The sequence below is a fragment of the Struthio camelus genome, chromosome 7, assembly GCF_040807025.1.
Source record: "Struthio camelus isolate bStrCam1 chromosome 7, bStrCam1.hap1, whole genome shotgun sequence".
Taxonomy (NCBI): domain Eukaryota; kingdom Metazoa; phylum Chordata; class Aves; order Struthioniformes; family Struthionidae; genus Struthio; species Struthio camelus.
This window is the reverse complement of record NC_090948.1, coordinates 6,500,427-6,527,191: the sequence shown is the minus strand read 5'-3', so window position 1 is coordinate 6,527,191 and position 26,765 is coordinate 6,500,427. Positions and strand designations below refer to the sequence as shown.

Genomic DNA, 26,765 nt, shown 5'->3' with positions numbered 1-26,765 from the left:
GTTGTTGCTTATCCCCGACACTGAGTCACTGAATGTTTAATGTGGTTTTACTCATGCCATTTGAAATTTCTTCCCCACTCCCCCACGTTTGCAGACCTTAGTGGACACCTTTCAGTCTGCTGTTTGTTGGGTGGGGAAGAAAAGTCAATAAGCAACAGAATTAAAATTCTGTTGTTTCCTCAGTCCCTAGGAATAGCCTATTTAGCAATAGCCTATAACAAAAGCGGCTGATCAGCTGCTTTTCCTTTCCATCTATTTCTGAGCCTTTGGCTGTTTTCTGCAAGCCTGTAGAAGACAGTGTAAATGCAGAGATCCAGCACTGGAGTGATCCGCCAGCTCTCTGTGTGCTGTCTGCAAGGATTTCATAGGATAAAAGCTGTTTCAGTGGCAATAAAAGTGATGCTTCATGGTAAGGCATTCCTCTTTATTTGACCCGCACTCTGCATTTGGCCGAGAAGGGGTTAACAGTGTGGGTACTTATAGTATAACTGAGTAGGACACAAAAGACTGAACTTCCCCCCCCCCCCCCCTTTCTGAAACCCAATGAGAAACACTTACCAGCTCTGAAAAAAGAGCTGGATTGATAAACAGAAAAATGTCTGAGGACAAAAGTTTTTTCCACATCTTAATATAAGGGAATGAACTGTAAAGAAGCTGTGAATTGATGAGGCCGTGCAGTGGTGGGAGCTGGACTCGGGGCAAGGCTTTGTCCATTGCCTGCCTGCCCCCTTCCGTGGTCCAGGATGTTGTCGCATGTAGTGTGCATTTCTGCACAATTTTTTGGTAGTTGTAATAGAGCTAGTACAACTCCTTTCACAGTTTGCTTTTATCTAAGGCCCACTGAATTCTATTAAAGCAGTGCAGAGTTTTAATACCTTAGAACATGAACATAATGCTGGTGATAAAGCATATAGTGCAGATAAATTGATTTAACATTTCTTGGCTTTCTTTTTTCTTTTTTTCATATGTTCTTTATGGAGTAACAGATCAAACGCTGTTCATCAACAGGATATATTGAAAATACATTATACAGTCCATTGAGTGTCTTTCATGTTTGTTTGTTTTTTAAAGAGAAAAATTGCGTATTGAAAGCCATCATCTATGAAAGTTTGAATAATTGTTTCTTCTCATCAACTTAGAAACATCTCAAAAATGATTAATATGTCATACGAATGATTTATATGCATTTTTGTAACATGCTGATGTTAACTTTATTATACATGGCATGTGAAAAAATTGGTGCGATCTGTTAACAGAAGCTATAAAATTTAAATTTAACTGAAAGAGAAATTGAAAGTTTTGTTATTTGCATCCTGTGTTTCCGATCAAAGACATTTCAGTACAATTATCATTTCCGGTCTTTTTTTTATCTTAACTAAATTCGTTTTCTATTTCTATAGTTTTATGTATTTTGCAAAATTTTAGATTTATTGGCAGCTTTTTTGGCAGTCATTTCTGCCTTTCTTCCCTTTCCCTGCTTTATTTTTACTTGTCCTGATTGGAACACACTGTCCAGGATGTTCAAGCAATAGAGATTTATTCTCGTCTGGCAAGTAAATCTAAATGGAAATTGCAAAAAGGGTATGGGAAGAGAGAAACACGGATGTTTTCAGAGAGCATCTGAGCGCCCCTCTCTTATTACACCTTTCTCTTTTGGTTACCCATGTGTACTGTCAGGCTGTAAACATGACTATTTAGAAGTGCTAAAATGTTTTAGGTGTAGACTAAAAACAGAATGTGCCGAATATAGAGGTGCTAAGGTGAACTAATAATTTGTAGTATGGGGCTGCATACTTGACGATCTCCAAGTGAAAAAGGATTTACATGTTTCAAGACAGTTTTGCCAGCATAGCTATCTCTGGATCTTCTGAATGATATAGCTCAGATAGAAAATAACCTCAGATAGCTGTATCTTAAATATTTGTTAAGTGATGTCAAGCAGTAATAGTCTGCAAGCTTCTCTCTTCAGACAAACCTTATCACTTAAGCATTGTACTTATATTTTTGAGAGTGTAGTACAGTTGCTTTCATTTTACTTTAGAACTCTGTTGAAATTATTTGAAGCATAAAATACATTTGCTTCCAGGTCTAATCCTGGCACCATTTTAGTTTTTAAATGTTAATTTAGGATGTTGTATGGTTCTGTTCATTGTGAGACTGTGATGGTTCTGCATACTAGTATGTTGTTTCATATAGAAATTTCCTGCCTGAAAAGAGTTGAATCCTTCAGCTGAGATGTGGGTTGTGTGCATGTGTGTTGACATGGATAATCCACTACGTTGTTACTTGTTACAAATGTAAATTCAGGGAGCGAAAGGAATTTATTTTTTGGAATCAAGAAATGGAAACATGATGTTCCTAATAAGTCGATGTTTATTGCTTTCAAGACAAGATGTTGCAGAAAAAGAATAATTTTAAAATAGATCAAAAATTTTTTTTGAAAATTAATTTCAAAGCTGACTGTCTTTCATTCATTCTCTTGACAGACATGCAATGGTTGTGGAATCAAGATGCTTCTAGAGATCTACTACTTGCAGTTCATCCACCTAACTATATTGTATTGTGGAATGCAGATACAGGCACAAAACTCTGGAAGAAAAGTTATGCAGAAAATATTCTGTCTTTTTCATTTGACCCCTTTGATCCATCACACTTAGCTTGTAAGTTTATAAAATAGTAAGAAAGGACTTTTTAAGTACAGTAGGTTAATTTGAACTGGCAGAAATAAAAAAAAAAAAATACCTGTATGATGTTATCCAGAATCACAGATTCTTAACGTTAGTACCATCAGTTCAAGCTAGAGATGAAGTTTAAGGGGAGGAGAAATTCACGCACTTTAAGAAATATAGCCAGAGAGCTTGCAAGAGCTTGATGTGACCTGAATCACAGAATCACGGAATGGTTGAGGTTGGAAGGGACCTCTGGAGATCATCTAGTCCAACCTCCTTGCTCAAGCAGGGTCCTCTAGAGCATGTTTCCCAGGATTGTGTCCAGGCAGGTTTTGAATATCTCCAGGGAAGGAGACTCCACAACCTCTCTGGGCAACCTCTTCCAGTGCTCTGTCACGCTCGCAGTAAGGAAGTTTTTCCTCATGTTCAGAGAGAACTTCTTGTGGTTCAGTTTCTGCCTGTTGCCTCTCATCCTATCTCTGGGCACCACGGAGAAGAGTCTGGCCCCATCCTCCTGACACCCTCCCTTCAGATCCTTATACACATTGATCAGATCCCCCCTCAGTCTTCTCTTCTCCAGGCTGAACAGGCCCAGCTTCCTCAGGCTTTCCTCATAGGAGAGATGCTCCAGTCCCTTCGTCATCATAGTAGCCCCGCAGCTTGACTCCCTCCAGGAGCTCCATGTCTCTCTTGTACTGGGGAGCCCAGAACTGGACACAGTACTTCAGGTGAGGCCTCCCCAGGGCTGAGTAGAGGGGGAGGATCACCTCCCTCGACCTGCTAATAACACACTTGCACCCCAGGATCCCGTTGGCCTTCTTGGCCACAAGGGCTCGTGCTGCCCATCTGCCCATTGTTGGCTCATGGTCTACCTGTTGTCCACCGGCACTCCCAGGTCCTTCTCCGCAGAGTTGCTTTCCAGCAGGGCAGCCCCCAGCCTGTGCTGGTGCATGGGGTTATTCCTCCCTAGGTGCAGGACCCTGCACTTGCCTTTGTTGAACTTCAGGAGGTTCCTCTCCGCCCAGCTCTCCAGCCTGTCCAGGTCCCTCTGAATGGCAGCACAGTCTTCTGGTGTGTCAGCCACTCCTCCCAGTTCAGTATCATCTGCAAACTTGCTGAGGGTGCACTCTGTCCCTTCCTCCAGGTCACTGATGACTAAGTTATACAATACTGGACCCAGTACTGACCCCTGGGGGGCACCACTAGCTACAGGCCTCCAACTTGACTCTGTGCCATTCACGACAACCCTCTGAGCTCTGCTATCCAGCCATTCTCAATCCACCTCACTGTCCACTCATCTAGCCCACACTTCCTAAGTTTACCTACAAGGATGTGATGGGAGTGTCCAAAGCCTTGCTGAAGTCCAGGTAGACAACATCCACTTCTCTGCCCTCATCTACCCAGCCAGTCATTCCGTCATAGAAGGCTATCAGATTGGTCAAGCATGATTTCCCTTTGGTGAATCTATGCTGACTACTCCTACCTTATCCTCCATATGCCTATATGCTTAGTGATGACCTCCAGGATGAGCTGTTCCATCACCTTTCCAGGGATGGAGGTGAGGCTGGTGTGTGACCAAGAAAAATGTGTTAGTTAAATGAAAGATATTGAGATTAAAGTAATGGATTAGAGAGAATAACCAGGAAGAATTCTCATGGCAAAGAAAGGGGGGTCTTTCATTCATGTTGAATTGAAATATGCTGTAGTGTGAGGGGAAAAGTGAACCTAGGTAGGGAAGACAAGACAGAGGTCTGAAAAGAAATGTTTTGAGATTTTCATGAAGGTGGAAAGCATGTGAAGAGGGAGCTGGAGGAAGCCAAGTACAGAAAGCCCTATTAAACTGCCATAAAAAGCTAGAGAAGGCTTGGATGCTGAGGAAGAAAATCTGGTTAGATAACACTAGACCAGGAATGAATGGCATCTTCAACAGAAAGGATTTTTTTTTTTTTAAAGGAACACAATGTTATCATCAGTTTCAGAAGCAATTCACATGCCGAGGGAAATGCAGTGCAGCTTTACTCACATTGTAGCAGAAACAAAGTAAGGAGAAATAATGGAAATGACCATTTTATTCTTTAATTTAGCTTAATCACTCCTGACCTGTAATGAGATAAGATGCAGTATCAAGCCTTTATATTTGTCTTTTTTAACTGCTGTACCATTCAAACTGGAAAAGACGTTTTGTTCATAAATGCTTAGAAAAACTTTAGCTATATCTTTACAGCTTAACTCAATCTTTATGCTGCCACGTGAGTAATGCGAGTTAATGATATTAATTATTCTTTGAGCAATGCTCTGCATGAGAACAGAAATGGTAATATAGCCAGTGTTGGTAACCCAGCTTCCAGTTTGCACTGTGAAGCTTAATGAAGAATAGTTGATGATAGAGATTCTCTGTATGGAACAAATACACAAGGACGAGCAAAAGGTTTCTGCCAGTAATCTCACAGTATTTTTTTAGTATATACTTAGTTTTGAAAAATGGAGTTTTGTAGATTTTAATGAATTGTAACAGACCATCTGCTACCCTTTCATTAGAAGGTGCCTGTTAGCTGGAATTAAGAGTTTTCCGTCTAATAGACTATTATTAAAGCTATTATCATTTCTCCCCACCAAAATTGCATTAAAGTAAAACACCACGATAAAATTGCAGATTGCGTTTTGGTATAATAAAAACTGTTTTTCTTGGTACAGTGCTCACCAGTGAAGGAATAGTATTCATCTCCGACTTCTCTCCTTCCAAAGCCCCTGCTAGCTCAGGGAAGAAGGTCTACATTTCCAGTCCCCATTCCAGTCCTTCTCACAACAAGCTGGCTGCTGCTACAGGGGCCAAAAAAGCCCTTGATAAAGTAAAAATTTTAATCAGTAATGAAAAACCAAGGTAGGTTACAAATATTTTTTCTCAGATAATTTTTTTATACCTATGTATTCTGTAGATATTGTTAGATTAAATAGTACAAGATAATTTGTAAAAGATCACATTGGAGTAGTAGACAGAGAATAAAGAAACTGTTGTTATATATATTTGATCCATATGGTAGTGTTTCTGTTCTTCATCTTTATGGCATTGAAACTAAAGAACATCTGAGGACATCATAAGTTAATGGTGCATTATCTTCCTTTAACTTTGGTTTCTTAACTGAGGTTCAGTTGATTTTTGTTTCGAAAAATGGTTCCTTATATAAGGAGGATCCATTTTTAAATGCACCTTGAATTTTAAAAAGTGACTGTACTCCTTGTGCACTCAACGGATCTGCCCTGTATGTGATTTTTTTAATCATGTTTATTTATAATATAGACAAATGTACTTTTGTTTGCAAAATCTGTCATTACCCTGTAAAGACAATAGAGCCTTTAATGAAGGAATTGTATTTTATTCTCTTTTGACATCACTGAATTGCTGCATATGTTCTGATTAAAAAGGCAGTTTTTACTCTCATTGGCTGAAACTGCAGATTGCTAATGGTGCTGCTGTTATTTGTCTGTTTGTGTTTAATCTTGATAATTTTTAAAAATGGCATTCAATTAATTCCAAAGTTTGCAGGAATGCTCTTAGCATCCAGGGGCAGACTTCTGTTGATTTTTAGTGAAAATTAGGAGAATGAAGAATGGTCAAAAGCAAGGAGCAATGATCTATAAATAGCAGAGCTGAAAGTTCAGATGCTCCCACAGTTGTATTTAAGTGACAGAACTAACTGATTATATAATTTAATGCTGTTATATGGCCCTAACCTTGTTAAATGCTTGGGGATGTTAAGTGGCTATTGACTTAATAGAGGCAGTTACAATATGGAAATTGGAATGAAAACAACTATGTATAGGGGTACTAAAAGCTTAATTTAGAGAGAAGCTTTGTATATGCTCATAGATGGGGACCCCCATAAAGTGTAATGTGATCTTCCATGAGTGAGAAGGAAACGGAAAACTTAGAGATTCTTACAAAGACAGAGTTCTGGAGGTTATGGGCCTAAGATTAAGGGAAATGGAAAATGGTGATGTAGGGCATTTATGGGAGAGAATAGAGGGAACCCTTATTTGCAGTCAGAGCTCCACCTATAGACACTAAAAAGTAGGAAACCTTGTAGGCTACTACTGTGGACACCTTTCATGCTTAGTGGCAGTATGGAAGGGCAAGAAGAAGCTCAATTCTCAAAGAAGTGAAATTGAAAAGGAGAGGTACAAGACAACTAGGAAAAATCTCCATTTGTATTGACACTGAAGGCAGTGAATAAACCAGTTTGTCTTTCATGTTTCATGTTATTTGATATTTAGTCCTGTGTACACAATGTAGCTGAGAATTTAAAAGTGCATCATTTGTATTATATCACATGTCAGCTGAACCCAAGAACCACAAATGCCTGCTTTTTTTCCAAGTGTTTCTTACAAAACTTGCTCAGAAGGTACCTGTCGTACATGATTACTTCCCCTGTTTTGAATAGTTTTAGTTTCGTTTTATTTGAAATGGAGCATACCTTTAGAATGGAACCTTTTGTCTGATTTGGATGAGAAAACTTACCAAATTGTGCATCGTGCTTGTTTCAGATTGTAGTTAGAGTGCGACTCATTTAAAGTGAAGTAATAGATTTAGAAGAAAAGTTCTGTTCATACAGTATGTTTCTGATCTTGCAGAGTGGAGGACTGCTTATTCTTCTCTCAGGTTCTAACCATGCAGAACGGTGTTCATCTTGCCTTCCAGTCATTGTTGTGGCCTAGTCCAAGTTCGTGGAGCCACATTGGTATAAGAAAAAGAAGAAAGGGACGTAGAAGATGTTCTTTCTCCTTGTTTGGTTTCAAGTTCAAGTGTTAAGCTTTAGGAGAAGCAAGGCTGTTATATAAGGGCATACTCTTGACAGCCGTTCTTCCAGTTCCGTTCATTGAAGAGGGCCGTATCATCGCAGCGTGCTTTGCATAAGTGGATGACATAACGCTCTCCCTTAGCTAACACTTTCATGCAGATGCAAATTCAGATGTAAAACATCTTTTGTGAGGGGGGAATGAAAAGGGGCTAAAAGAATTTTTTTCAGTAGTGGAATGAGAAGGGATGTAGTAGGAGAACTGAAAATTAGTGGTGGTGCCTGAGAAGAGTTCTGTCACCCTGACGGTGTGTGTGATATTGCAGTAATAGACTTTTTCAATTTAGTATAATATAAATAAAATTAGAATTTAAACAGATGTACTGTGTGTATTTTATAACTTTTTAAAACTAAATTTCTTACAAGTTTGAGGGTTTTTTAGAAATTATCTAGACCTCTTCTTCTGCAGTATGGTTCTTTTCCTTTTGCACTTTCCATTTATGTACTAAAAGTATTTCTCGAACCAGTGACTGTGAGAACAAAATAATCAGACTGTATTGTCAGTCAGCACTTAACAAAGTTTGGTGCATATTTGAAATTTATGCTCCGTTTTAATAAGCTGTTTAAATTGCGAACAGAGTAAGAAGACTTGACATGTCATTCTGTAATCATTGAAGAAATTGTGATTTTCATGTTAAGTTAAAGGTCATTGTCCTATTTTTTTGTGTTCTATTATGCCTGAATTGTACTGCATCAGATAGAACACCTGATTTCCAAATATCGAGATAGTACATATGCTGCTGCAACCTTATGTATATTCAGTAATAATAACAGCAAATCAACAAATGCAAACAAATCAACAGTGCATTTTTCTGCATTCTTCTGATTGCATTTTAAATTGTGTGTGAATGTTGCTAAGGGTATGATAGTAATCTCTCTTTCTCCCCGCTTTTTCCTCCAAAACAGCGCAAAGGGTAGAATGGGAAAAAGGGAGGAATAATTGTAGCAGCAGTGATTTGTCTGGCTTTACGTTGTTTTAAGGAAACTTTGAGAAAAGAGGAACAGGAGATTGTCAGGAAAGTGATTGCAAACATAAGTTGACTCATACTCGTGAAACAAGGAGCGAGCTGTAAGAGGCTTATAAGGGGAGGATTTAGCATGTGGTAGAATGAGGAGATTAAAAACAAACAAAACAAACAAACAAAACCCTTCAAAAGGGATGCTTCAAAACAGAGCACAGTATAAGGATGACTTCAGTGTGACTTACATACCGTTCATTGGATTACATGTGCCTGACGACCCTCTTTACCTTGCAGCCTCTTGCCTGTTAAAATTGCATTGCGTCTGACTTAATAGTGTTACAGTCAACAAAATGGTGTATTATATTCCTGGTTTTATTACTTCCTCTGATATGGAAGATTGATATTTTAGGCTAGTACAGTTCATTTCAAAATAAAGTTATATGTATAATAATATAAAAATTGAATTAAGTAGTATGTGTAAGGGTACTTTCCCACAAATATCAGTAAATACCATGGTAGTTATCACCGTTCATAACTGAATTGCTCTGTACTTGAGATGTGTAAGAATTATACTTGTTTCATTTGAATCATGTATTATTTTAAAAATTACTCTATAATCTTATTTAAACAAGAGTCAACTGTGTATTTTGAAGGTCAGTGGTGCTTTGCAGTACTGTAGCAATTAAATGGATTTCTGAAGTTCCCTTAGCAGTCAAAATAAGCAGTTCTACAGGAAAATTAATACTATTAATTTTATTTATAACTCAAAGTAGTTGTGAATAGAGAAACTGATTAAAGGCATTCTTCATTTTGGGGTTACTTAAAATTTGTCTTTGATATGTTACAGCGCTGAATCTGTTACACTCAACGATTGTCTTCAGTTGTCATACTTGCCTTCCAAAAGAAATTACATGTTGTTACTCTATCCCAGAGAAATTTTGATTCTTGACTTGGAAGTGAATCAGACAGTGGGTGTGATTGCAATTGAAAGAACGGGTGTGCCTTTCCTACAGGTAATAAAAATCTCTCTTTGGTTTTTGTTGTTGTAATGGACTGTCAAGATCAGCTGTAAGTTCATGATCCACTGACAGTTGTGTTTTGATTAGTACTAGAAGAAGAAAAGTAGTAAACTCACTAGGGGAGGGAAATGGCCTCTGAGACGTTGTTTAATTTAGTTTTCTGATGTCTGCAGCAATTCCATCTCATTTTGTGGTGTTAAAAAAGTTACCAGCGTGGAAACAGTGCTGTGGAAAGAGGACATTTCACTTTCTGGCAGTTAAGCTTTCTATATACGAGTTAATACAGGTTCTCTGAGCATGTGCCTTTGCCTGATCAAGTAACTTAAGTCTAGTCTGTTACTGAAGCATCTTTATTTTCTAGGAATCATGAATTCTCGTATCGAAAAAAGGTTTAAAAAATCATAACTAAAGTATATTTATGAGAATGTGGATGTTAGAAAAAAAACCCAACTCACTGAATTCCTCAAAACCATCCATCTATATTGGTATCATTACCGTAATCTGTTGATTCTTCAAATAAATTTCAGACATACTGGTCATCTTTTGAAGAAGAGATTCTCAAATCTTGTTTACATAACGTGGTTCACAATTCCCATAGTGACTCTGTGAGCTCATTGGCTAGTTTATTTTCAGTGAATTGGTTATAGAAGTCTTCAGGTTCATTTAAAAAACCGTTGTGGCGAACTCACTAAATTTTTGTATGTTTCATGAATGCTTGAATGTGTTTTGAGCAATGAAGTACAGTCTCCAAAGTTATGAACGGCTGTACTTTTTTCCACAAATAACCATAGCGCATTTTACTACTTAATTAGTTTTGGGGACAAGATTAAGAAAATTTGCTTCAATAACCTGAGACAAAATATCTAGCTGAATTTTTTCTTCTTAAAAATAGGTGACATGCAGCTGTTTCCTGGGATTTTGTTTGTTGCGTTTTTTTACTCTTTCTTGACGCTGATTCCTTTTGCATCAGTTTTTGTTAAGTTTACGTTAGTCACCAGTAACGCAGCTCAGCAAATTCGTTAAAGTAATGCCTTAGTGGTAAAGTTCCTAGTGACTGTTGTGTAAGCGTCATGTTCATTTACAGGTGTACTGGGCAAAGGGTTTAATTTTGCTAACCAAATATGATATGATATCTGTTTACACAGGTAATTCCTTGCTTTCAGCGTGATGGGTTATTTTGCCTACACGAAAATGGTTGTATAACTTTAAGAGTTCGCAGATCTAGCTGCTGTGTAACTGGAACCGCAGGTGAAGAGCCCGGTAAGTTTGTTCTCAGCAAACGGCCAGAGATGAACTTTGAGGCATTTCAGCAACTACTTCAGCACCATTGTTCAGACCTGTTATTTCAGGTTTGAAGGCATCAGCTGTCATGCCTTGTGCAGGGTGGTGAATTACAGCTCTTCCAGTGGGTGTTTTTTTTTTTTTTTCTCTTAAGTAAATTCATTGGAGGTATACTACATTTTCCCAATATTGTTTTTGGGTTCCCTGATGTGTAATGCAAAATAAGATATGAATACCCTGAAAATCCTTTCGTTACTGAAGATACAATTTTAATTGCGAGATGGCTTAGCAATCAGATATACAAGAAAAATTTAGATAAAAGGTCCTTAGTTTGTTCTTTTTATCTTTAGGAAAACAATTTGTTTTACTGACAGCCACACAGGTTTTTGGAAGTCGTTTGATCTGAAGAGTTGATTTTGGAACTACTTTCCATTGGCCTAAATATACATTAAGTTTTAAACTATTAAACTTTCAAATTTTTTACAAAATATTATATTAAATATAATTATATTATTATTATATTATATATTGTATAATACATATTATATGTTCTATATTAACAATATATAATAATAATAGTATGTTATATATTATTGCATATTAAATATAATTATACTATATATTATAATTACATTATATTCAGTAGTTCTGTAAATGTCAAATCCATTGTGAGAATAAACGATTTCTTTTTACTAGATTTTTTAATGAGGTTGGTAATTTGGCATTTTTTTAGTGAGCTACAGCATTACTTGCTTCCAGTTTTTACCAGCAAGTGAAATGAGTTTTGAATTGTGGAGAGAAGATGCAGTTTCTGTCCAGATGTAAAACAGTGACTTTTTAGATTTTGCAAGATCCAAGTGGAAGAAGCCACTTTAAAGACAGAATTGCACTTTGGAGGACTTTTCAGAGCAATGCACTGAATACAGCAAAATCAGCAGTATCTAGTCTCTGAGTCTTCTCTTTTCCCCCCCAGAGAGTTCACAGGAAGCCTGGGGATTTCAGCCGAGATCTCAGTCGTTCTAACCGTTCGCCTCTCTTGATTGATCTCCTTATGTGTTTTCTGTTCTAATTGTTTGTCTCATGTGGCACATTGACGTTACAGATCCCGACCCAGTTCAGGAGCTGATTTATGATTTAAGAAGTCAGTGTGATGCAATTAGAGTAACAAAAACAGTTCGTCCATTCAGTATGGTGTGCTGCCCAGTGAATGAGAACTCTGCAGCTCTCATAGTCAGCGATGGCAGGGTAATGGTCTGGGAATTAAAATCCAATGTTTCTGGCAGAAATTTGCGGAACAGGTAATGGGATTTATTTTTCTCATCAGAGCTTTCATCAGCTACGTTTACAAGAGGCGCTTATTTTTAAATTATGTTCTAAAAGTAACTGTGGGTGTTGTGCTTGTGTGTATGGCAGTGTGTGGCATGTGCTGTACATATGTATCAAAGGAAGATAAAATACATCATCCAAAGGGATTAGTATTTACTCTTACCCCTTTAAAAATAATCCCTTCCTAAGTGGATGGCATAAGGAAGCAAAAGATAGAAGGAATATTCACAATATTTTCAGGGAACATTTCCTTCTTATTTATCTTTCTTCAGACTATATAATTTTCCGCAGGAAAATTGATTGATCAGTTTCAGTCATACAAAAGGCAGCCTGCAAAATTAGTCTGGAAATTACTACATTTTTAGTAGGAAAAAGAAACTCTACTAGATTCCCATGAGTTTGACACAGAGCAAAATAAGGCTACAGGGCAGGTAGCTGGAATGTGGTAGTGTAAACAAATAACAAATGCAAAACGTTTAGTGTTTTAGATTTTGCGCAGTCTCTAAAAGTGCTATGTGAAATAGTTTAATTCTTTGAACATTCAGTGTATTAAGGTTATTTGACTGCAGTAAGCCTTTGACTATGGAATAAAATAAATTGCTTACTGGCACAGAAGAAAGATAAAAGTCTTGGTACACTTTTAAATGTCAGAAAAACCAGATTTTCTACGTAGCTTCTTTTGTTGCTCATCAGTGATGCAACATTTTTATTGTTGGTGTTCCCGAAAGTACTGTTAGCTGGATTCTTTGTGATGCATATCCAAGAGTGCTGTTTGTGATCTGTATGTTGCTGGATTTTGTTCCTTGGACTCTTTAGGTATGTTTGCAAAACATTGATTTTTGCCATGATTATATAACCAGCAATAATGGAAAAATATAAGAACTACTGGGCCTAGAAGATTACCTAGAAGATGTTTGGGTTGTACTGAAAAGTAAAGAATATTTCTAGTTGGCACAGAATTTTTAAGGGATTTTTAGGGGTCGTCTTCCTTTGGCTCTTGCTTTTGCTGGATTTGATCCAGTCTTTCTTAAAATTTGAACACTAAAGCTGTTAAAGTGAGAATTTAAGGAGAAAGGCTTTCTATGTGCCTTAAACTGAATTTTTGTGTATAGCTAGGTGCAGTTCTTGGTCTGTGGTGATCCCATAGGCCTGTCCTTAGTCCAGTAGGTTTATTGTCAAGGCTGCAGGGGCTGTTTGAGTCCCTTTCAGCTGGAACCCCAGCTGCAGTCACTAGGAGAAAATAGCCCAAAAACTGGTGCATAGATACCAGACAAGAATATAAACACAGATAATAAGATAAGTTTCTGTTGTATCTTTGCATACGCAAAGGCAATTGTGTTTCCTCTATTTATGTGAAATGCATTGCTTCGGTGTTGGGCGTCATTATCTGGATCCTATATAGGAAGTCCTCTTCTGAGTAGAACTTTTGGAATTGGTGTTCTTAAATGTCTAAATATTTCTGATTGCTCTTTAGGTGTATTCATTAATGAAGCTGTAAATATTAATAAAAAATATGCGTAAAAGATTTTAATGCTTGGGTGCACTTCTGAACAAGAGACGTACATCTATTTTTCCATGTATAATAAGAGTTACTTGCAAAAATCCTTGCAAGTAAGATGAAAATGGTTCAGAACTGTGTATGTCTTTTCATGGTAGAGTTGTTCATGGAAGCTGATGTTGAAAATAATCTTTTCAAAATGGTTTTGCAAGTAGTAAGTAATGGGAATGCCAAAAGAAGAACATGGGGAAAACCTGAAATTGAGGACCTGAGTCAATTTGCCCTAGGAACTTGTTTTCTTTTCTTTTGCAGCAGTTCAAGTGCATCACCTTTGTATTCCCCAGTTTCATTCTGTGGGATTCCTATAGGAGCATTCCAAAATAAAATTCCAGACCTTTCATTAGACAGCATGATAGGTAAGAATTTCTTACACTAATACTATTATTACTGGTTTCTAGGATTTCTGAATCATGGCACCTCTTAATTTACTTGAGAACTGCATGTGTTAGACTTATTTTCTATGTAATTTTTGTACTAATTACAAAATAAAAGAAATATAATTCCTGTTTGCTAAAGAAATTATTGGTTAAACTTTAAGGCTTTTTTTACTGAGGACCATTGCTCAGAGTTCACTTACTCTAAGAGAAAAATGTAATTTAAATTGGAATTTGGCCAGAAAACACATTCCTTCATTTTTTCAAACTCATCTTAAATGGATGAAGACAATTTAACTGATGTATCCCATGCCTTTGTGAAAGCTAGATAGCAGCTAACACTTCAGTACTGAAAAGTGTTCCATAAAGAATTTCCATACAGATAATTATCTTTATATACTGAAATCGATTATTATTATAATTTTTTTTTTGGGAAAGTGTCTGGTGTTCCTCGGAGGTGCCAAGGTACAGGCTTGGATTTGCTGTTGGTAAAAGTTGTCTATATTGCTGGTGCAGACATCTCTTACCAACATGGGATGTTCTCTTATGCTTAATCTCCACTGTTGAAAGATGAAATGATTTTTCTCTTATCTGCAGTTTCTGTAGCTATTCACGTTATAAATATTGTTAATTTGTATCATGTATCGCTTGAACTGGTACCACTGACTGCAGAAGGCATACAGTAGTGAGATTATATTTTTATTTTTGCCCATCTTTAGTGTGTCAGCTGAGCAGATGTCACTCTTAATTTCTAGCAGTAGGCTGCTCAGTTTTACTGCTTGAAGTTATATCTACATATGTTTTTGAATTGTTCTAATAATTTTAAAATTTTTGTTACTTAGAAAAAAAAGGTGGAGAGGAAACAAATAGAAACTACCCTTGGATGCTGGAAGAATACTGAAAAAATTGCACTTTGTTATTTTACATTTCCTTTTTTTCCTTTTTGGCTTTGGAAATGAAGGTTAAAACTGGAGAAATCACTAGCTGAAGTGGTGTTCCAAAGAATTTCATCGTACCTAGTTCAACAAGAGGGAACGCCTCTTTAATTGAACACTGCTACTTTATATGTTAGGTTATTTGCAGTCCTTATTTTTTAACTCCTGTATCTGATGACTTTCTATGTGATACTCACAGCAGCTTTAATTTTAAAGCAGGGCAAGGCACAGTTGCTGGGGAAGAACAGTCAAAAAGTTCTTTTCTGCAAGAAGTGCACCTCAAATTTCTGCTGACTGGACTTCTTTCAGGACTTCCTTTGCCTCCGTTTGCTATCCGTATGTGCCCACCTCTTACAACAAAAAACATTAAACAATATGAGCCACTCCTTGCTGTTGGTAGGTATCTTGAATAGTTTATTGATTGCTCCGAAAGTTATATATTCCTGATTAAATACAAGTACGGTTGCTAAAACAAAATTTCTGTTGTTTGATCCTATGTAACTAATCCCAGATAGTGACCCTTGTATTAGTTGGCAAGATAGTCTTTGGATTCTTTTTTTTTCCTGCCTCGAGCTCATGGCCTGAAATGTGGCCTGAAAAATTGCATTATGCTAGCCACTTCATATTTATCCCACCATCTGCTGTAAGTTTGGTCCGTTGTTATGCTCACTGTTTTCCGTGCTGCTCTCTCTTCATTGTAACCATCGATAAATATGCAATTCTGCAGCATTGCTTTCCTAGAATAAGAAAATGAAATAGACTATACACTTGATCTGAGTACCTAAAAAATATACTTTAAGCATGTAATTTTTTTCCTAAATGAAGCGATTTTGTCTTATCACAAATATAGTAAAACTCATCTAGATATTTCAGTGGCTGTCATTGAGCAACTGATTTTTTAAAGGCTGAGTTGGCCCTATTTAAATTGTTAAATATTATCTTTCTGGGAAGCTCTTTGAAACCATATCAGGGATTTCACTCCCTATCCACACTGACTGGTGTCTCTCTGTGCAGTCAGTTAGAAAAGTGGAACAGTAGAAACACAGATGCTGTAAATTAAAATTTGTAGTAGGTTGTAGAATCACCTCTCCTCCTGATGCGGGTTGTTCAAGCGTGATTAAGCATATCTAAGATATCAGTTGATCCTTGGCTGCCCTCTAGGTTACAATACTGCATGCTGCAGTTTTAGTCCCAATACTTCACTTCTAACCCTGTCTCCAGAGAGTGTGCCAGTCAGAAGTCAGACATGGAGATTGCTTGTTAGTCTTAAGGTTGCCTGTGCTATAGAGTCTTCTGGATGTGGCACAGGTTTTTGGAGGGAGAGAAATAAAGGTAAATGTTACACAGAAACTGATGAAGAGGTTGTAACTCCAGTAATGAGTATGTACTAATGTGTATATGTACACATGCAGTTCTCATAATACTTCTGTTACAACTTAGCCCAGTGTACCGTCAGTAGTTGCGCTCTAAAATGTAGGCAAGCGGCCATTACTTGAAATGATGCTACTAAAACGTAGCTTTCAATCTAATAAAAGTTTTAGCTGTTGCTGTCAGAACAGGCGAAATACAAAGATTAAGAAGCTAATAGTAGGTACAGAGAGCATTTACAGCAAGGTGTGCAGCATTCTACGCTTGAGGTACCTGAATGACTCTTTGGGGTTCCATTGCTGCATTTAATAAAGTTGATAAGAAAAAAATGGAAGAACCGTAAGTCTTCCCAGCATCTATTAGAAAATTATAATTTCAGTATTCCCCAAAATTTTTGATCTACTTGTAGCTAACAGCTACTCATTTATTGTTTTTGTAATTTGAAAGAGGTCATTATTTCAGGGATGAGAAAGCAGAATTGCTTTAATAATCTGGTAGAATTTACTCATGATTCTCCCCTGGGATTATTGATGAAAACAGTTAATACTCTTCCTTGAGTAATCAAAATAAAAACAGTCCTTTCTCCCGTGATTGGGTACATGCTGAAAATGAACCAAGAATCAACAGATTTTCTGCAGACCCCACAGATAGGTTCAGGAAGATGTCTTGACCCAAACTGATTTGGCTGGCTGCAGAGAGCCTTAGAGGGTATAATATTTGGGAATTAAAGGGTAGAAATCAAAATACCTTTTCTAAAATTGCGTAATATATAACGTATGTAATAGTTAAAGAGTTTAAAAAGAGTAATAGCTGTAAATCTTGCATTTTCACTCAAATATGAAAGAGAAGAATAAAGCTGGTCTGTATATTTTCAAAAATCTCTTTTTGTAGGTACAAGCAATGGCTCTGTCTTGGTGTTCAATCTTACAAGTGGACTCTTACACAAAGAGATAAGCATCCATTCCTGTGAAGTCAAGTAAGATTTTAATTCATACTATAATCCTTTTGGGAAATGGAAATTAAATTTAAAGTACAAGCCACAAGCAGTGTGGGTGTCTTGTTTCTTCGGTAATCACACTTAAGAAAATTGCTTAAGAAAATTGTTGAGTAGTCTGCCTTAACGAGTAATATATTTGCTGCATATAAGCAGTAAATCACTATCAAAACTAGAGTGAAAATTACATTGAAATATAAATACTTGATTTGTATCTGTGCAGGCTGGTCTAAGATGTATGTCGGCTATTTTCAGTTTCTTTAGGACATTATAGTACAAAGAAATATTTTTAACACAAGAAAGTTTATTACGGTGTCTTATTTATGTAACGGTCATTACTTGCACATTTTACCCTTACATGCAATTCTGTTTTGTACATCAGTGTGTTTCCTATCTTCATGTGAGGCTGAAACTTGAGACATTTCTCCCCCTAGCTGAATTCAAAGATATTTTAAAAAGATTTTAAAGACCCAATACATGACTCAACATTTAGCCATCCTAAATATGGAGCACAGTAAGTTTTAAAGCTCTTATACTGTGTATTTCTAAGTGTGTACACAATGGCATAACTATATGGCAAAGATACCAAAGATGTTGCTTGCTGGATACATACTTCTGGACTGATTTGAGCATAGGAAATAAAATGGTTTTAGTAGTAATAGTAGTACAGATTTATATTAGAGTCATGGCATGAAGCCTTATTCAGGTTCAGTTTCTCATTTTACCGTTCATTCTCAAAAACATAAGAAAAATATGGGTATCTCAGAATGGATAGGTTTAAGAGAGTTCATTATCTATATATACTTTGAATATACCCCCTAAATTATGTTAGTATAGTTGCGTTTGTGGTGTGATTGATAGGCAGTGAAAGAACAGAATTTCCCTTTCTATTCTAAAGCATTTGAGTTTCACTCTAGTTTTGTGTGACTCACTACTTAAAAGATGTTTTCTCTTTGTATGTTCTCTCATGCAGCCCAAGGGGATACTGAATCTTGCTTTATTTTTCATTCCTGTGACTGTAGCATTCAAAATTAACACCACTGCTAACACTGCACTGATGTGATTAAAAATATTTTTTCAAACCACTGCTAACATTTTGCAGATAGGATTAAAAAAGTTTTCTGAAGATTGGGACACATCTGAAATATACTTGGAAAAATATTTCTTCATCTTTTATTTGGTTTAGATTATATACATTATTGGAAATACAGTTAGTTTGGGCTTTCTACTTTGCAAAGGTTGTGCAACAGTTGAACAGCTTTAACAGTACATTGACTTTCCAGGAACTGTCCTTGCATAGATGGTATTTTCAGAACAGAATTAAAAGGATTATGAATTTTGTTTAACGCTCATAGTTAAAATCAGTCATCTGAGCAAATCTTCTAAAGATTTATTTAGTTTCTCAATTCAGCTTTTAGTGGTCTGGATGACTTTCTGCATAATTCTGGCAAGTTCAAGGGAATGCTTTAAACATTGTGGAATAATGCATGATAATTTTTTTAATTAATATTTATAGAGCGCAACAGTTTTTCTTTCAGTGGGAATTCTTTCTTTACCTCCAAAATGTTGGATTCAGTTTTCATACTATACCTGCAGGGAACAGCATTATTTTAATATGTATTTAAAATGTAGTGGTTAATACCCTGGAGCTGTAGCTAAATGCCAGCAGTTTTCAGTGCCCTATAGTTTAAGAGCAGAGTGTAATAAAACTCAGGTCTTTGAACCCTACAACTCAGACAGCTGTCCTTTACATATCACCTATGCTAACGTAATGCACACTGAATTGTCTAGGTGCTATTAATTGTGACTTTTTTTTTAAACTTTGTGGAGCTGTATTGTGATTAGGAGGAAAGAAGTGATTCTCTGTCCTGCATTTAAGACAGTACTAAACAAATAATGGAATAGCTAAATAGTGATTGGTGACAAAATGAAAACTTACGGTTACTCATGAGTACGAGCTATGCGGGTAAATTGAGTTTAGTTTGGTTTTTGATTGGGAGACAGAGGAAAGAGACCACAGAAGTGCTTCACAGCACGCTGAAGAAAAAGTCAGACTACTGCTAGGAGCATGAGTGAGACGGAAAAACTAGAAGGAGATTTTGGAATGTGTGCTGGCTGAAATAAGGTATGAGTGGCAGATCAGTGGTTTCTTTGTTCCTTTAGGATACAGAGAAATGGAGTTCATTTTTATTATTAAGGGTAATTAGAACAACTATGAAATAACTAATTCTACTACCTTTCCTGTTTTCTAACTGGAACAATCTGCTTAGTTTTTTGCTGATGCCCAGCAAGTTCAAGGTGGCAACAATTTTAATTTTTAAGCTGAAGAACTCACCGACTGTAACTAGAATCTGTATGGCCTTCAGGCAAAACTTGAAGTCTTGCTAGAGAATTACTACCCAACATCCATGTTTTAGCAGTCAAGTTTAGGCTGACTTCTCTTTGGGAAACTGCCTTGCAAACTCCTTAAAAAAAACAAAACAAAACAAAACAAAAACTCTTTCTCACTTAAGAGAATGATGACTGAAAAATATCTGCCAGTTCTGCCATACAGAATTTAGTGTACCTTTCTTATTTCTGTATATTTGTAAATTATGCATTGCCTGGCAAGTGCAAGGAGCATTGCAGTGACATTCTGTGTATTCAGAGTTGAATTCTCAAGTCATCGATACAGGAGGTTGTGGAAGCAGAAAGTATAAACGAGTTCAAGAGGACACTGGAAGTGTGAATCATTGGTGGGTGTCTCAGTGGCTTTTTAACATCTCTGCAACTCAGGAGGTTTCTAGATTGATGCTTATCAGAAGCTAGATGGGTAGACCAGAGGAAGGAACATTGTTTGCCCAGGTAATGAGGCTCTTCCCTTAAGCATTTGCTGGTGGCCACCAAGTCATATAGGACATGGACTAGATTTACTTTAAATCGGATGCTGTATAGCAGTTGTTAAACTCTTAAATATACTGACATGGTGTCTGATGCTATGAAGTATCGCTCTGGTGTTTTATTCAGGTGCTTGATGCCAATAAGAAAGTCCTCAGATTTCTAAAGGTGTCTGTCTGAATTGTTCATAGGCCATGTTGGACAGTTACAAGTCAAAGCTTGATCTCTGTTAGGGCTTTTTGATAGGAGGGCTCTGAACGTGCAGAATTAGCGTGTTATACATTGACTATCAAGTATGATTGTAAAGATACTGCTTTTGTATGGTGAAATTTGCAAAATCAGGTCCACCTCTTTAGAAAAATTAAAAAATTACAAATTAGAAAGTTTATCTTTAATTATGTCAGTAGCATACTGTCGTCTCAAATACTTACAAACATTGATTGCTACCTGTAGTTAAAATATGCATGTATCTGAAATTAATAAGCTGCTGTGATACCTATTGCACAATTAACCCCAAAATACTATACTATGAATTGCAGTTGTAGCTTTTCATAAAAATAGAATCCGTCCATCTTCAAATTCTTATGAAAGAGGCCAAACTTGTTGAGAAGGGGAAGCCATTGTTGATAATGACTTCTAAGCTTTGCAGCTGAAATGGGGGGATTTTTTTTTTGTTAGCTAAGACTTACTGTATTCAGCACTTACTGTGGTTTCTTTCTTAACCTTTGTCTTCTTAAAAAGGAAAAACGTTTGTTCTATTGCTGACGTTCACATTTGGATGTGCAAACCATGCAGATTTTTTTGAAATACAAGCAAAATACTTTTGCAATAATTAAATTTGAGATTGAAAGCATTTTCTGATGGTATAATTCAGCTTTTAATTTTCTTTAAAATACTGTTTAATTTCCATTCTTACTAAAGTGATTGAGTCAAGTTGTATGTATAAAATCTCAGATTTTTATATTTTAAAAGAATAGATCTACTCTGCCAAGCTAGCTGAATGAAACCTTTACTTGTAGCAGATAAAGATATCTCTTAGGAGGAAACTTTGCATAATGGAAATACTGCAATAGGGAAGCCATTACTTGTTTCCTTCATTAAACCTTGAACCACTGTCTGCATTAATTCAGTGAATAAATACTTTCTTCAGATTCCTTAGTTTATGTGTATGACAATAAAAAAAGATGAACGGTTTCAGGTGCAAGCAGACTAGCAAAGATGTCTTTCTGATTATGAGTGTCCTGGGATTCTATAGATCTCCATTGGTATTGACAAGTGGCCAGGTGGCAGCAAAGAAACAGCACTTCTCGTGTTAAATCTGAGCTGATGAATGAAGTCTAGGAAATGCTTCAGCTATTTGGAAGAGAACACAAAATAACTGCTAGGAATAGCAATACATTACAGTTATTCTGTACTGTTTCTAGAAAAAACGTAACAGAATAATAGGTAGAAATTAGAAAGGTGTCAGAATTGCTGTTTCATCCATTTCAGAATGCTGCCTATATTCATGATCATTTACAGATCTGGAACATCACACATTGCATACAATGATAGATTTGTTTTTAGTTGTTCTTGTAATATTACAATTAATAATTGAATGCTTTTCATTTCCATTGAAGTTATTGGCAGAACTTTAACAAGTCCTGTTGTGAAGAGGACTAGGTCCTAAGTTTTGAGCTTTTCTTGAGGATTTAGGAGTAAAGCTTCCCACTTTTAATAGCTTGAACTAAAAAAGTCAAGATAAATAGGGATATAATTTGTATGTGTAAAATGTTACAGGAATGCTTTTTGTTTCCACCATCTAAATTGCATTTAGGAAACTTTGCAACTTCTGAATTTAATAAAACATAAGATGAATCTAGTGACAGTAAATCATACTGTTATTTGCTTGTTTTATGTTTCACGTATTATATTGCAAAACAGACTGTGATTTTTACAACTCTCCTCGCTCCGGAGTGAAAGGTACGGGTCTCCCTTCCCTGCTAGCCACATGAACTTTTTTTTTATGTCTTGGCAGATCTGAGTTATGTCATAGTTCTTCCCACCTGGCAAGTCACTGATTTCCTCAAAGCTGTGCTTTTAGTCCGCAATAGTGCTGAGCATCTGTGAGGGGCTTTTGCAAAGTTTGCAGTGTTCCTAACTAACATTTTCGGTTTGACCAAACAAGAATCTAATATCCCAGTGTGATCTGAAAAGGCAGCTCTTATTTTAATTTGTAACTTTACTATTGTATGTTCATATCACTTGTAATTGCATATCTTCTTTAAATGTTAAAATACAGTGTTTCCATGTATTGTAGAAAACTAGGTCTATGCTATTTACAAATTGTATGAAATCATTACTGTATTTTAATCTAGGATATTTTCCAGCCATTAAAATATTTCTGCTAATACGCTCCATGTACTCTCTTCTGATGACAGGGGAATTGAATGGATAAGCTTGACTGGTTTTCTTTCTTTTGCCACATCAACACCTAACAATTTGGGGTTAGTAAGGAATGAGCTGCAGCTGGTGGACTTACCAACAGGTTAGTATTTCCTGAGAAATCTGTTTAAGGGGCTGACAGATTGGGGAGTGACAAATACAAATCCTCAATACTTTTTTTTCCTGGTTGTCATGGCAAAAAAAGAATAATGAAGAGGAATTTAACTGATTTTGCTCTTCTTCCTTGTGAAACTACATAACGTGTTCCAAGTGGTGCTCTACAGACCAGCTTCAAACAATAAGTTTGTACGGGTGTCTGTAGTTTAGACTCAGTAAAAGAATGACCATGTGTCAGCAGGATTTTTAGCAGCATTCACAGCATATATTATATATATTATTAGTGGCATGTTTTATTCACAGAATTCATGTACTTCTAAATCTTGTCATAGTCTACACCCGTTGTTTCGTGTGCAGCTGACATAGTGTTGGACCATTTATTGTGGTACCTCTCAGCAACGGATAATTTTGTAGGTAGATCAGGCTCCTGACTGGAATTTGGGTCTCAAAATCTAGTATTTCAGGAAAAGATACAATGATGCCTTTTAAGTTGATGCTGTTGGTAAAGTTCTTCTCTTGAATGTAATATTCACTCTTTTTTAAAGTCATATTTTAATACACTTGTGTGTACGTAGAATATCTCTGTGCGTGTTTGAATGTAAAATGAATATTTTAATAATGCATACTTTTGTTATTGGAAGAGTTAAAAATATACAATTTTTATAATTATTACATACATGCAGTTATATTATTATTATATAGATTGGATAATTGGAAAAGTTAAACTAATTTTGTAGAGATGTACTATTGATAGTAACGCTGTGACAGTCTGAGTGCGTGTCTTTTTCAGCCACTCAGAACTTACGGCACGTGACAAGTGCATTTGTGATCGTTAGCTCAGTATTTGCATGATACCAGGGAGTGTAATTTAGGAGATTAGAGAGCCCAGAATAGGAAGCACTTCAATAATTTTAAATTGTTTTTGAACGTGAAAGCCTAGAACCGTTTAATTTCTAATTCTGAGTCTTGTAACACATGGATAATTCTGGATTGCTTTAGGTAGTGGGTTTTTTTATGCTTGTGGAAGAGATTCAGTTTTTGTATTTCCAGGATGCTACACAAAGTGACTGTTCTGTTAACATGACAGTATTGCAGTTTTTCCTGATAATCTCTTGTTCATTTGTTTAAAACAAAACGGAGAGAAAGGAGATAAACTCTGTAAAATGCATTTTATGTAAAGTGTGATTTGGATTTTTCTCTTAGCGTCTAAATGAATATAGAAACATTTGTAAATATGAATGATGAAAGGCTCAGTATGTCCACAGGCAAATAAGTTTCAAATAAATATGAATACCTGACACTTTAGCATATGGTTTATTAAAAAAGAATAATTACTCTTCCCCTTCTAAAGCCTACAAGAAAGGCATAAGTACTTAACTGAATGAGCAATGGCTCTACCATCAGTGTTAGCCCAACTTTCTTTTTTGCGGCTAGGAGAACAGTGCTTATCTGCATTCACTTCATAAACGCTTTGACAAAATTCTTATTTGTATTTTTGAGCTATAAACAACAGTAAGGAAAAAAAGTCCTAAGGTGTTGGATAAGCAATGAAGAAAATAGAGCTGTAACGTTTCGTGTTGGCTAGCCTCTGACGTGAATGCAGCTAACTCGTATTTTGATAGCTAGCTTTATTCAAATAGCTGCTGTAAGATAAGTAATTTAGCGGTGAGTAATTTTGAAAACCTGTTAAGGAAAGAGAAGAAACTTGCATAACAGTTCCTGTGATAAATTCAATGTTTGTGGATCATTCTGTGTTTCAGTGGTATGTATAACACCTTTAATTCTGAAATGCTTTGTATCGGTGGGTCAAAATTTTGTTGGAGATAAGATCATGAGTTTGTATGGTTTTTCATCAGTGTTTGTTGTTTTAGCTGGAAGGAAAATAATGGTTCCACTAAGTTTAGAATGAGTTAATACTTCCCCATGGAAATATTTTCAAAATTCTTCTTGATTTAATATTAGATTGTGGCAGAATTTACTTCTCTTACAAAATTTGAAACCTACTCAGGGATTTCTAACTCTGAGAATCAAGAATATATTTCATATTTTATTGTCTTTGAGTGGACACTAATAACTCCTTGAATTCTTTCTGTACATTTACATAATGCTGATTATGCATCAGTCTCCGTCGTTGTGCTCTGGAAGTCAGTTATTTATGAGGTATTAGGCAGTGGGGTTTATATTATGGTTTAATCCCTAGAAATGCAGTAAAACCGTAGCAGTGACAAGAGTAACATAAGATAAGGCAGGCCAGATAGAGATGTTCTAGTTCAGTTTGGTTAACTGTTTTTTGTTTTCCCTCATGTCATTTTTGTGTTCCAGGCAGGAGCATTGCGTTTCGTGGAGAGCGAGGTAATGATGAGCCAGCTATTGAAATGATAAAGGTATCTCATTTGAAGTAAGTAGATTAGCCTTGTGACGTTTATAAATTGTACTGTATTTCATGAAGATGCTCATTGCTTACTAGAAATAGTCCCTACCAAGAAAAATCACTTCAAAGGGTATAGAAGAATATGCAAACTGCATCAAGAGAAAATATACTTTCACATTCACACCTTCTGTACTCTGGCCTAATATTCTAGTATTTACCTGGTTGACTTTGTCAGAACCTTCAGAATCCAATTGATTTCCAGTTCTTTGATTTTTTTGTTTTAAATTCCTTAAATATATATTTCACACCTTTGTAAATAATTGTCTGCTGGCAAACCAGATGTGAGGTAAAGATATTTGAGAAGTCAGCTGATGAATGACCAAATTGCTTCCCATCAAATCCTGTGTATTTTGAGATCTGGCCTGTGATGGGATTCTCTAGTCTTTATAATAACAAGAATAATAACAGTAGTACTCTATAAGTTTACTTTACTTTATTGTGGTAAATGTGATTAAAATAGCGCTGAATTTAATAGAATATTGTCTTTAAATTTTCAGAGGTTTTTCTTTATAGTAGAGAAATAATGTTCTTTAGCTTCAGTACGAAACATCTTGGGAATTATCTATGTGTTCCAGGGAATTTAGATGAGTTCAGCCATATGATGGTCTTGGTAATATATTAAAAATTAAGAACAGCAATGGGCTTAGATGATGAGGTGGTAGAATATGAAGTGAGAACAAGAAAGGATATTTCATTTGAATAAAGTTTAATGCAGTTGAGGAGAGCAGATAAAACTACGGAGCTTCTCTGTATTTTCCTGTTACGTGTAAAAAATGCTAGGCTGAAGATGTTTTACTAATTTAGCTCCACAGATGAAAAGTCTGAAGACGCGACTGACTAGTGGTTTAGTATAAGAAGATTTTATATTCATTTATCACTGGATTAGGGAAGTAGCATGCAGCTGGAATAGAGAAATATATCTATCCAAATTACAATCTTGGCCTTTCGTTCTGATACCACGTGTGGTCATCAACTCAGGCTGAACGTGGCCAAACTGGAGGTGCTGCTGCTTTGTCCGAGTTCCTTGCCTTGTCTCCTTTACAGTAATTGAGCAGCACCACCAACCTGACAGCAATTGTGAAAAGATTTTTTTTTTTTTTTTTTTTGCGCCTCAAAGGAGGACTCTTTTCAGGCAGACTCTTTTTCACCTGAGTAACTCAAGGAAGCCACAAGCTTGTGTGTGGGGTTTGAGCCAAGTTAATTTACTCCTCTTCCTCCTAGTTTTTGAGGGTTGCCAAAGTGCTGTTAATTGACTTCATGTATGAAGTAAAATGCTGAAACTAAAATGGCATGATTACCGTTGATGTAGTAAAGTCTTGTTTATTTTAGGCAGTATCTAGCTGTAGTGTTTAAAGATAAACCCCTGGAAATCTGGGATGTCAGAACATGCACTCTGCTCAGAGAAATGTCAAAAAACTTCCCTGCAGTGACTGCTTTGGTAAGGAATAAGATCTCTGTTACTCACTGTTTATTAAATCTTAATATGTTGAGATAGCATGATAACATTTTGCCACAAAATTGTTTATAGATTTAATATCTGTAACATGCAGATAAGTGCTTTCACCCTTCCTTTTTCT

At 36.2% G+C, this 26,765-nt stretch overlaps 1 protein-coding gene across 6 annotated transcripts in view; it reads left to right on the top strand.

Moving 5' to 3' along the window:
- WDR11 (WD repeat domain 11) overlaps positions 1-26,765 on the top strand; it is a 172,284-nt gene that overhangs the window by 125,068 nt on the left and 20,451 nt on the right. For 3 of the 6 annotated variants that reach the window (XM_068951571.1, XM_068951570.1, XM_068951567.1), the window contains 11 exons: positions 2,487-2,660; positions 5,364-5,550; positions 9,332-9,497; positions 10,649-10,763; positions 11,887-12,082; positions 13,921-14,024; positions 15,194-15,373; positions 17,237-17,321; positions 22,637-22,743; positions 25,080-25,155; positions 26,518-26,626. In XM_068951571.1, the coding sequence (XP_068807672.1) occupies positions 2,489-2,660; positions 5,364-5,550; positions 9,332-9,497; positions 10,649-10,763; positions 11,887-12,082; positions 13,921-14,024; positions 15,194-15,373; positions 17,237-17,321; positions 22,637-22,743; positions 25,080-25,155; positions 26,518-26,626 (1,497 nt within the window). In that variant the 5' untranslated portion in view covers positions 2,487-2,488. The remainder of the gene's footprint in view (positions 1-2,486; positions 2,661-5,363; positions 5,551-9,331; positions 9,498-10,648; positions 10,764-11,886; positions 12,083-13,920; positions 14,025-15,193; positions 15,374-17,236; positions 17,322-22,636; positions 22,744-25,079; positions 25,156-26,517; positions 26,627-26,765) is intronic. The other 3 variants (XM_068951572.1, XM_068951568.1, XM_068951569.1) reach the window with 3 other exon arrangements.